Source organism: Sabethes cyaneus, chromosome 1 (assembly GCF_943734655.1).
Source record: "Sabethes cyaneus chromosome 1, idSabCyanKW18_F2, whole genome shotgun sequence".
Lineage (NCBI taxonomy): Eukaryota > Metazoa > Arthropoda > Insecta > Diptera > Culicidae > Sabethes > Sabethes cyaneus.
Genome location: NC_071353.1, coordinates 84,299,171 through 84,311,824, shown reverse-complemented (window position 1 = coordinate 84,311,824; position 12,654 = coordinate 84,299,171). Strand labels below are relative to the sequence as shown.

Here is a 12,654-nt window from a genome sequence, read left to right as displayed (position 1 = left end):
ATAAATTTCGAATCAACCAATGATTTCCTACTAAGTCTTTCATTATAAATCGTAATAATATGAATACAAAAATGGACATAAAAATAACGAAACCCACAAAATAAAATAAATACTTCCTACATATTTTTTTCTTTTTGCTTGTCTAAATGTTGAACTGCTGTGGAATAAACGTAGCTTCAGTGTCATCAGCAGTAGTTTAATAAACATATCTATACGTACTGAATAAACGTTTTACTGTACGTTGCCTAACAGTCATACAAACGTATCCCCAAGCAGCACCATTTGTTGCATGAAGGGTTACGCAACTCTAATTGAAACATTCAAATATGGTAAAAGTTCGCATCAGTTACCTTTATCGAACTGTTATGTGATTGAAAAAGCGCAAGAGGTGGAGCCTATATGCAACCAATTGTTACACAGATGTTTTATGGAACATCAATGCGCGTTATCTATCCATTCGCGACTACGATACTAAAAGAGATTTTAAGCCTGTTCGCACTCCCACGAAATCCTATGCCGCGTTGTCAAAACTTGCGTGAAAACATAAACAAAAATACTTCCTTCTCTTTTTTTCTCGCACAAAAACCAATGCGCGTTATCTAAATACAAGCAGATATTCGCGACTATGATACTAAAAGAGATTTTATGCCTGTTCGCACTCACACGAAATCCTATGTCGCGTTGTCAAAACTTGCGACTACGATACTAAAAGAGATTTTAAGCCTGTTCGCACTCCCACGAAATCCTATGCCGCGTTGTCAAAACTTGCGTGAAAACAAAAACAAAAATACTTTCTTCTCTTTTTTCCTCGCATAAAAACCAAACAATTATGAGCAACTTCATCACGAATTATGTTTAGCGGGAACCGGGATTTCCTCTCAGGGCTCCAAGACGAAAATTATTTATATTAATATTCTTAATCCGACTTTAGTTTTTTGGGCCTATTATGAGCTAATCTCCATGCCATTCAAAATTTATCGTGCAAAATATAATTTTGCTTTGTATTATTTGATGCGCCTCGTGAAAGTTATTAATTTATTTATTTTCAAGTTTAAAGAATTAACCCAGCCAGATTAAGAATTCGTTTACGATGGAAAAATGCGGTGTAAAATCGAACTAGATACTGCAATCAAATAATATTTTAGTAAATGCCATGGATTCCTGATGAATGTTCGTGTAATTATTGTTAAAATAAAAACATTCCTTCGTTGAAAAATATTTTTTCATAAAAATATGGCAGAATATGATGTTACATTGGTTGTATTTGTTTGGTTACATTTTATTTAACAATATGCCGTAATCAACATGATGCAACATCATGTCACATTATTGTTTAGCAATGGCATTATAATAACACGATGTTGCGATGAAGTTTCATGTTACTAGATATAGACTAATATATTTGTGACAGCCAGTATAAGTATTGGATAACCTGAATCCAACATATTAATAACATGAAGTTGCTTATTTGTTGCGTGTTTCAATACTGTAACCGGTGAAGTTTTTTGCAATTTAAACAAGACTTAATAGCCACATGGAAGATGTTGCAAGTGCTGCTTGGGTCTTCCACGCCTATATTCAGCACTGTGCTGTTTAAATTCTCCAAAACCAACTGTATAAGCATTGAACAGAGGTGTTTAGACATACTTGAAAAGCAGCTATACAGCATGTGCTGAATAAAAGCGGTCGGTTAAACGTTTAACAAGCAAAAATTGTTCCTTGGGTATTATTTTCTTACCTGTAATGCGGAACTGCAACATTAGGCAGCATCGTGTGAAGCACGTATCTCCCGTTTTAAAATGTCATTTTTGACATACAGAAAAGCGAGCGAAAAACGAAGAAGACGAACCGGTTCTGAATGTCAAATTTTGCCGGCGCCATATTGATTCTGTTCGATTTCTGCTGGGCATCCGAATTTTTCCTAAGCGGGTACCCGCTTAGGCGCGCCCGGCAGAAACCGAACAAAAATCTGGCAGCGAAAAACTTTTTCTGCCAGACATTCTGCCGGATTTCTGGCCGCCGTCACCCGTGAAAACTAGCAGAAATGCAACAACCGTTTCGGGCAGAAATTTCGCCTAACGGTTTTGTTTTGATTTTTTTGCCCGAGTTCTGTGCGATTTCTGCCAGTCATATCGAACAGAACCGGTGCAGGAACCGGTTCGGCTGATTTTCCTCTTTTGTACACGGTAAAAAAATAACACGTTGAAGCGAAGTGATTTACCGTTGGATTCGCACTACTTGCCTATCATTACGATTCGAAACGAGATTCGAAATGAAAATCCTTTGAAAATGAATCAACACAAAGCAAAACGAAATCAACAGAAAATCACTTTAATTTCCAATGCGCTATGTTTTAAACTTTTGAGCTGTCAAATGAAATGAATGTATTCGAATTAATTTTTTTTAATTAATTTATTTTTTTATTGTTTAATTAAAAACAAAATACAAATAAAAAATATAAACCTCAGTTGATGATAAATAAAGTGGATTATTGTTTGTAATGCTGGCACGTCCAAATATGGTTCATTGTTGCCATAACCGTGGTGGTGTGATGAATCCCATAACTCCCATAACTAGCTGTACTCACACTCTAGAATAGCAATAATTTCATGCGAAAACGTATTTTCACCATCTGGATTTATGATTTTTTTTCGATCACTGAAGGATACTTTTTTACTTCGCGAGTTTTTGACAGTTGTGAAATGCGAAAAATAATTAGTTGCAAATTCAACAGATATGCATTATGATTCGATGGTAATTTCCATTGAATAATGTTAAACGAAAGATCTCTTCTTCGAAAAATGGAAATCTCTCAAAAATCAACACTAAATCACTTCAATATGCAATGATGCGTAACAGATTGATTCAAATGCAAAAGCACCTGAATTGAACGTGACGATTTTTTACCGTGTATCATTTTTCATTATTAAAGATAGAACACAGAGAACAGACATCCATTCAGGAACAATTTTTTTGGGAATTGTTGGATAAAATTTCAAATTAAAATCACCTAATATGCTAGCGTCACCACCACTATAGTTTCCCAACTAAATGATTCTTTTGATTTGCACACTGACAACCTTTGGCTCCTCTGGCGCTAGTATATATGGACAATAAGCGTTATGCTAGCGCCAGAAGCTAGCTGTTGTGAGTTTAGTGTAGAATTTTATGCGCCTTCAGCGACATCATCACTATACTTTCCCAACTAATTTGACGTAAGTTTTATCCAAGTGGGGGCCTTTCGCTTGGATGTCTGTTCTCTGTGCTAAAAAGTCAAACAGTTAGAATCAAAAAAATATCTGGGTTAGCCTTCAGTCAACAATAGTTTTTGTTGAATTTATACAGCATTTTTTTGCATTTACAATTTTTTTTCTGCGTGCAGTAGTTCTATCAGTGTAGGGCTAAGGCTAACGATTGAATTTGACATTCAGAACCGGTTCATCTTCTTCGTTTTTCGCTCTATTCTCTTTATGTCATAACAAGTGACAAAAGATGATACGCAGCGAGCAGCGCAAATCAAAAGAATCATTTAGTTGGGAAACTATAGTGGTGGTGACGCTAGCATATTAGGTGATTTTAATTTGAAATTTTATCCAACAATTCCCAAAAAATTTGTACCTGAATGGATGTCTGTTCTCTGTGGTGTGCGTACGATGAACGTCAGCAAGCTCAATACCATCAAATGTCTTCATCTGCCACACCTTTTTAAACCTCATTGAGTTTCATACGCCTGGTCAAAGTAAATTGATATATACCAGGTATATGACAATGCGAGCTGTCATATACACTTTGCACTAACACATCTACACTAGTTCTGAGAATTCGAGCATTTTGTATGGAAAATTAGTTAATTTTTTAAAAAGATCGTTGGGTACGCAAGATTTGTCTTTTTTTTCTTACAGCTTTTATGTTTATGCTTAGAACATTATTTCTAGTATGTATTTTCATGAATACAATGAAGTGCAACATTCCAAATCGCAAGCGGAAATTTTTTCGTCAAAGCGGTATCAAGATGTCTCAAAGAAATGTCCTTATACCGCTTTCCTACAAGTAGTAAAACAAAAAAGAAATTCTTTAAAATGCTCGGACATGATTGTTCAATAAGCAGCATGAGCAACATTGTAATCCGCCCGCAATATTTTTCGTCTGATTTCTGATAAGCTTTTAAAGTGTTAATTATCATCTAAGACTGTTTTGTAGCAATCTAAGATTACTTTTTAAGGTTTTCTACGTAGTGTTGAGACAAGAGCATATATATCAAACAATGTGAGCGGGCAAATTTATGATAAAAAGGTATCATCTTGGAACAGTGACTTCAACTTAAGGATTTTCAAGCAGTAGCACAAGCATCTATTCGAATAAAACTATTTTTGCCTTTCTACTATATAAATATATAGTATAAAGGTATAGAAATCACTCGAAAAACCGGAAATGGAAAGAAGGTCCTGCGGGCCGAATGTCATATACCATTCGACTTCGTTTCGAAAACTGAGCATTTTCTGTGTGTGTGTGTATGTATGTGTGTGTGTGTGTGTGTGTGTATGTGTGTGTGTGTGTGTATGTGACGCTTTTCAATCTCACTCACTTTTCTCGGAGATGGCTGTACCGATTTTTATGATCTTAGTGTCAAATGAAAGGTCTAGGTGTCCCATAGGTCGCTATTGAATTTCATACTGATCGGACTTTTAGTTCAAAAGTTATGTATAAAAATACGAAAAATATGGGGCTTCATTATCTCATAAGTCCTTCAACCGATTTGAACCAAATTGATTGCATATGAAAGAGGAGCCTTGCAAACCCTTAACTTCAGAATTTCATGACGATTGGACTTGTAGTTTGAAAGTTACATAAAGAAATGTGAAAAAATTGTATTTAAAACATATTTTTGTAACATATAAGCATTAATTCAATGTAAAGCATCACCAGATTTATTATCATTTGAAAATTACTGTTGAGATCTATCAAACGAAAGCGAGTTATTGAAAATCGGACGGTTCATTCAAAAGTTATTCAAACTTTAACACTTAAGCACCGTATATTAAACCGTTAAAACGTGTAAAACCAAAACATTTCAATCAAATGTTGATTGTATTCAATGTGTGTGATGTATGTGTGTATGTATGTATGTATGTATGTATGTATGTATGTATGTATGTATGTGTGTATGTATGTGTGTATGTATGTATATGTGTGTTTGTGATGACGATTTGCAATTTTGAAATTTGCATTGAAATTCAAGGAGAGTGTGAAACATGTCAATTGTCTGAAGTTTTCGAAGCCTCTTAGTGGAATGTGGAATACGAACTCTGAAATTAAAGAAAAGAAAAAACTTTTTCCGACTGAATTCCAATATTTAAAATTTATTCGCGACAGATACGTATACACTTCGAAATAAGACACTGATGAAGCCTGCACGTTGTAGGCGAACTATGCATCTGTCGCAAATAAATATTAAATACAGTAGGATTTCGAATTTGGCAACAAATGCGTGTCGCCTATGTTGCTAAAATCGAAACCGTGCCAAAATCGAGACCCTTTTTGATATGACAAAATTGAATGTAAATGCATTGGAAATTAACTAAATGTTATTAATCAACCATTGCAACCTTTTTCACAAAATCCGCCAAGACCTATCCATGCGGTGTAAGTAAGTTTTTGGTGACCTACGGTAAGACATAATCCTACGGCAATAAAAATATTATTGTTCGAAACATTCTATGATCGCAAACTTTTTTTCATGTACACACTTAGGGCAATATTTTTTCGTCATTTAAAGTAATGCGGAAACTGACTGATATTTAAGCATCAGCATTTTTGGCTCGAGCGGCACGTTTCGATATTTAAGCATACTTTTGGAAGTAAAATATTTTGTGTTGCCAAAAACGGATACTTTTGTTGCCAAAATCGAACATTGCCAAATTCGAAATCCCACTGTAGTGGGATTCAATTGGAAAAAGTTTTTTCTTTTCTTTAATTTAAGATTTCGATTGTCATTTTAATAAATAAATAATAAATAAATAAATTTTCTTCACTTGCTGTAACTCGCAATTAGACAAGAAAAGCAAAAAGCGAAGAAAAGCATTAATTTAAGCATTTAGATATAGTGGTGTATAGGATTTAATATACTAATGGATTGATTTTTCCAGATAAACTTATATAAATTGCAAACAATTTTTGCGCATCAATAGATGCTGTTTCCAATCAATAAATACTAGAGCTTGGAAATTTTATATAAAAATAGGAACAAAACATTGTACGGTAGTAATTTTGTACGATTTGTTTTCGTTAGTGACACTTTAAAAGACAGAAATCTTATGTCATGCATCATATTTCAATAAATAAATCGAATTGACAAGCACTGAAAATCACATCGATCATATTTCCCATTCTCAAGCATGTTTATGGCACAGCTTTTGCACTATTCGACCTCATCTTGTTTTCCTAACCCTCTAACGGGATACATTGTACAAACGATGCGATCAAGCTAATGACTATCTTTTCATGAAAGTACATTCAAAAGAAGCTTAAGTTTTGATTTTCATGCAAAAATAATTATCTGAAGGAGCGTCAGCTAAGAAATATTTCCATTTCTCTTTTTTTATATCTAATGCTCTATTCAGTTATTTTTTCTAATTCAGATATATTGCAAAATTGAAGCCAAGCAAACTAATAGTAAAATTTTGAGATCAACCATTTTGTTGTAGATATCCTTTTTCTTCAAAATCGAAATCTGATAATTTTTCTGAACTCTTAATTTCCAAAGATGCTAACTTTTGAGCGCATGGTATTAATATCAAAATATCAAAAAATCTGCTATGAACACATATTTCATATTGTCAATTCAAAACAAGTTTCGTATGTGGCTCTAAGGCCTGAATGTTAAGGCTGTCTATATATATATATTCATTCAAGTCTGCAAAAATTATCTTTTGTGTTTACATTATGTTTCTATAAATCACGTAAATGTTATAAAACTAAATAATATGTTCATCAAGTAACATAAATGACGCTTACAAGTATTTCTGCACCCAAGGAAAGAAAATATAATTATTGTACGCAATAGTTGAATCAATATATATAGAATGCCAGTGTCGCTGCAGTGCTCGTGGTAAACATCACACATTTGAAAATTACGTATTTACACTGTATGCGCATATGTGTGAGTGATCGATTCGAAACGGGAATCTGATTGTCAAACTAAAAAGGCAACCCAATAAAAAATCCTTCTGCTTTTCCGTAAATCACGTAGGATAAATCACCCGATTTGGTCGTTTTGGGGTATTTCGTCGGCAGGAAAATTTTCTATTGGGCAATTTGACAATGTAGTTCCCGTATCCAAGACACGAACCAGCAACATGTTTGCCACCCAAATATCCATGAAACACCAGCGACACTGGCATTCTATATATATTGATTATACTTACGCAATACGTTGTGAATTTGACTGGCAAATAAGAATTTTGAGGAATACAGAACGGATATTTCAAAATATAGTCAAGTTAATTAGAGATGTTCCTGAGAAATTAAATAGTGATTATTGTGGCAGTAGAAAGGCTAGGTCACGCCGCTAGGTGGATTAATTCGGGTTTTTAAAAGAAGACATCAGAGGCAGATATTCAAGAGCACCATGCATGCAAAATGTTGGACGGAACGTGTTTTAATTAAAGCAACCGTATACCGTATTGATCGTGAAGTATTAGAAACATTAATTCATTTTTCAATTGCACATCGAAATAGTTAGTCATCCATGTTCTCAAATTTTTTACGTATAATTAAAGAAGGCTACAAGTGCAAATGACTTTAAAATATATTCCTTACATTTCATTGTAAATGTTCAAATATTTCTCTGGAATAATATAGCTGCATTCATTAATTACAATTAATTTAGTTTTAATTTTCATGCAAGTTCCACCATATTTCAGAACTATGTCTTCTTCTTTCTACACACACTAATGCAACCCTCGATAGTCACATACCTGGTATATCAATTTACTTTGACGCCTGGTATGGTAAGAGCGAACAGGCTTAAAAATCTTTTAGTTTCGTAGTCGCGAATTCGCTTATGATGCGTTGCGTTAGTTGTTAGTGAACTGTTCACTTATTTGTTCTCACGTTATCTCTGCTATAGTATTAATTATATTTAAAAAATTCTAGCAATAGGCTATAGTTAGTAAACTTTTAGTAATAGGCATTACGGTTAGGAACGCGTTGAAATACGTTACAATAGCATATACGCATCCCATAACTGATATGTGAGTGAATGTTTCATGTTTCCTGATCGTTTTCAACAAGCGCAGTGAGATTAGCCTGAAATATTGGAAGGCAGAAGCTGACGCCGTAACTAATGAATGATCATAGGATGTTTTCAGGTGATTCACTATTATAAACACTAGTTCGTAACGAAAAATATGTACTATTTATAATATCAATACACATTTTTCAATTCGCTCATATTAACCGTGTGGAATTAAATAGGAATTAGTAAACGGTATAATTTCACACATATAAAATTTTAAACCTAACAATTATAGGACTTGAACACATACTTTTCATGTTACTTAAAGCATTATATTTATTTGCTTAAATATAAATGTCAAAAGAATTTCCTTATTTATTATGAGGCAGCCCATAAAAGGTAGGGTAGAGGATCCATATTTCGCCAGGAGCCATATTTCGCCAGTTTGATGAATCCAACGCTTTTTTGCATATTTTTGGTCAACTTGAAAGAAATTATTTGACGAATTGGTAAAATTAGGTCATGTACTACTAAAAATAATTAATTCCTTTGGCTTGATATTAACTTATCATGTATTAGGGTAGATGATCCATTAGTTGCGCTACTAAGCACAATATAACTTCATTTTGCTTGTTTATTGAGGTATATGCTTCAATTAATGGTTGTGGGATATAAATTTATCAAATACAAGGTATTTGTCACAAGGCAAAACAATTGCTTTCGTTGTACGAGAAGCTTTATAAAGAAAAAATGAATTTTCCGATTCAATTATATTGTACCAACAGTTGCGCTAATGTTTCCTTAATTAAGTTTAATGTTCCTTTAATTGTGGTATTCCATACACATTGCTAGGTTGCTAAGTGAAAAAACATCGTAGAAAAACTATAGATGAGCGCCTATAGTTGTGCGCTCCAACTGCGCGTTGGATTTTGGAAAATTGGCATAGCAAATAATGCTTTAATTTTAAATGGTGTAGTCTAACTACCAATACTTCTAAAAACCCGTTTTATATAATGAATGTAATTGTTTTATCTAAAATGCTACGGTGACGAAAATATGCATTAATAATGAATAGTAGCGCAATTATTGGTACTACCACAGCTATTGGATCAAGTACCCTACTTACAATTTGAAAATACCATCTCATACTAAGTGTATATTTTTTTACAAAATCAAAACGAGAGGCGAAAATACTATTGGAGAAAAATGTACTCCAACTGTTTCATTATTCAATTATTCTTGACTAACATGATTCTATGTACAATATTTCAACTATTTTTATACCGATTTCACTTAAAACTTGGGATAATTTTGAAAAATTCATCAAAATTAAAGTGGCGAAATATGGTATCCAGTTTTAGCCATGGATCCAAGTTTTGACATTTGATTTTTTTTTTAAATTTTCGTTGGATGGTCTCTAATTATGTCATTTCGTTAATAAAATTGCAGATATTAGAACAAAATCAATAAAAAAAAGTTAGTAAACTAAATATCGATCATTTATCTTGAAAATTATAGTTTCCTTAACGGTACAAAGTTTTAAAAGTGGATTAAGAGTTTTATTACTCTATCAGTTGGATTTCAGTGCCATTGATTTCACGAAATTCCTTGCTAATTGAATAGCCAAAGGGACGACAAGTGAATTATTGTTTGTATTTTCGAATATAGGCTTTAAGCCCTTTACCCATTCTTAAATCTATACTACAACATAGGCTTACAAATAAATAGATTTCAACACGCATAAAATTACAATTGTCTTAAAAATTAAAAGTATTCGATTTATCTTAATTGTCCTCTAAAGTATAAACTGAGTCTATAGGCCGTATGAATAAAACAGTTTACTTTGCTTTTCCCGTTTAATTCATATGGGAGCATTTACTCTAACTCTTTTATTCATACGGCCTTATGTCTTATCACATCCGAGCTCATGCCAATGGTTATAACATGTTGCAATGCATTGAAGGCGTTCATGAATCGGGAAGTCGGTTCATGCTGTGAGTACTTTCTAGACCTAAAAGGTGGGTCAAAAATCCTACGTCGTCGGAGCGTGACTGCACTATCATTAAATATCAATCGACTGGTCAGAGGTTGGCTGTTTGTTCGTTCTGAGAGAATGTTCGTGAAGAATATGATATCGGCAATCTTGTGCCTCGAATGGACCGTATCAATATCCACCAAAGAACAGAGATCGTGGTAAGGCGGTAGTTGTTCTCCGTTCCATCCGAGATTCCTGAGAGCGAATCTTACAAATCTCTTCTGAATCCCTTCGAAACGGTGTATGTGCGTTATATACAGCGGGCGCCAAATAACGCTAGCGAAATCGAGCTTGCTTCTGACGAGGCCTTTGTAGATTGCTAGTACTGCATGAGGGTCATCGAGATCACGGCCAAATCTTCGGACAAGTGCGTAAAGCTTCAGACTCTCATTCATGACATTGTCAATGTGCTTATTGAAGGAGAGTGAGCGATCAAAAGTTACCCCCAGGTCGCGGACAAATTCAACTCGCGGAACAACATTGCCTCGGTATGCGTGTCAAAAATCACAGGATTAGCTTTTCTGGTAAAAGTCATAACAGAGCACTTACTCGTGTTTACTTTCAATCCACGGTTTTCGCAGTACGTTCCTACATGACCTAAGTCGAGCTGTAATTTCACGCAATCATCTATATTTTTGATCGGAAACAAGATTTTCACATCATCTGCATAAATCAGCATAGTTGCATGGAAGATAACATCTGGCAATTTGTTCATCAGAAGCACGAATAGCAATGGTCCTAAGTGACTGCCTTGTGGTACTCCTGAGTGCACAGTAAACGAACGAGATTTGTAGCCACGAATTTTTACAAATTGTACTCTATACTTGAGATAAGATTTTAACCAGTTGTACAACGAGCCACGAATGCCGAAATCTTTAACAGCCTCCAAGATACTATTAATGACGACTGCATCAAATGCTTTGCTCATATCTGTATATATGCAATCCACTTGAAATCCCTTAGAAATGTGATCTGTAACTGTAGAGCTGAATTCACAGAGGTTTGTAACAACTGATTTTTTCTTCAGGAATCCATGTTGCACAGGAGAAATACGGTTAACTACATTGTCATAAAGGTGACTGTAAACTAACGACTCGAAAAGCTTCGGAATAGCTGATTGGATAGCAACTCCACGATAATTTTCCACATCGTCTCTGGCCCCTTTCTTATGTATTGGAGTGATGTGCGAGATTTTCCAAATTCCCGGAAAATGGCCAGTAGCTAATGACAACGTTGAACAAGCGCACAAGAGGCACCACAAATTCTAGACGGAACTCTTTCAGGATTCTATTTGCCAGCATATCCGGTCCTGCAGACTGTTGTGGAATCTTTGGCAATACAAAACACGTTTTTAAAATTAAATGAAGAGTTTCACAGATAAAATCGTGTTTGAATAAAGTGTAATTAAAGTCGGCGAAGTTTATAATAGAAAATTTAATGGCGATTTCGTGTGATTAAAAAGGAAGTGCTATTCGAGATTTTGCAGTCTGCCGATCCCCGAAATTTTAAGTATAATTGGAAATAACAAAAAGAAGAAGATGTAATTTTGTCTGTATGCCATTCTTAACCAGAAACACTTGACACATTTTATGCTTCCCGCTATATATTTATTTATTTATTTATTTATTTATTAGGGATATTTCATCTGACATAAAATATTGTCTACATGAATAAAATCTTATATTAAATTAAATCTGCGTAACCTCTGCGCAAACAAGCGCGACGGTTCACCGAAGTCAAACAATTCCTCCGCATTCGAAAAGGTCCTTACACATTCAGTAATTGGTTCGTTGTATCCAAACACAGTCCGATGAAATTGGGTCTGCAGTAAACCCGTCGAGCGCAGGGATCGTTGCGAAGCGCGAAAATTGATCATTGATAGTAAGTTAGGGGCGTCAATTTCACCATTAATAACTTTTGCTACAAATAATGCCTGTTGCACCTTGCGTCTATGTTCTAGTGTGTCTAGGTCGAGTAAACGGCATCTGTCTGCGTATGGGGGCAAGTCGTCAGGATTTCGCCAAGGGAGGTGTCGCAGTGCTAGTCGGACAAACCTCCGTTGCACACGTTCAATGCGCAGGTTCCAAGTTAGCTGCTTTGCAAACCAAACTAGGCTGCAATTTTCTAATAGCGGACGAACAAGGACGCAATACAACGATTTAAGACAGTGGGCATCCTTAAAGTTCCGACCAATCTTAAAGATGAATCCGAGCTGCCGTGATGCCTTGGAGATAATTGATTCACGATGTACATTGAACGTCATTTTTGTGTCCAGCAGGACTCCAAGGTCGGTCCACTCTGCGTAACTCAATACCATCAACGGTGTAACCAAAAAGGATCGGGTTTTTAATGCGGTGAAAGCTCATAACTTCACATTTGGCAA

At 34.9% G+C, this 12,654-nt stretch overlaps 1 protein-coding gene across 1 annotated transcript in view; it reads left to right on the top strand.

Moving 5' to 3' along the window:
* The first annotated feature begins 8,083 nt into the window (after window positions 1-8,083).
* Window positions 8,084-12,654, top strand: part of LOC128732688 (phosphoinositide 3-kinase adapter protein 1) — a 315,301-nt gene continuing 310,730 nt past the window's right edge. Inside the window, exon 1 of the mRNA XM_053825989.1 lies at window positions 8,084-8,369. Within this exon, the coding sequence (XP_053681964.1) occupies window positions 8,345-8,369 (25 nt within the window). The 5' untranslated portion in view covers window positions 8,084-8,344. The remainder of the gene's footprint in view (window positions 8,370-12,654) is intronic.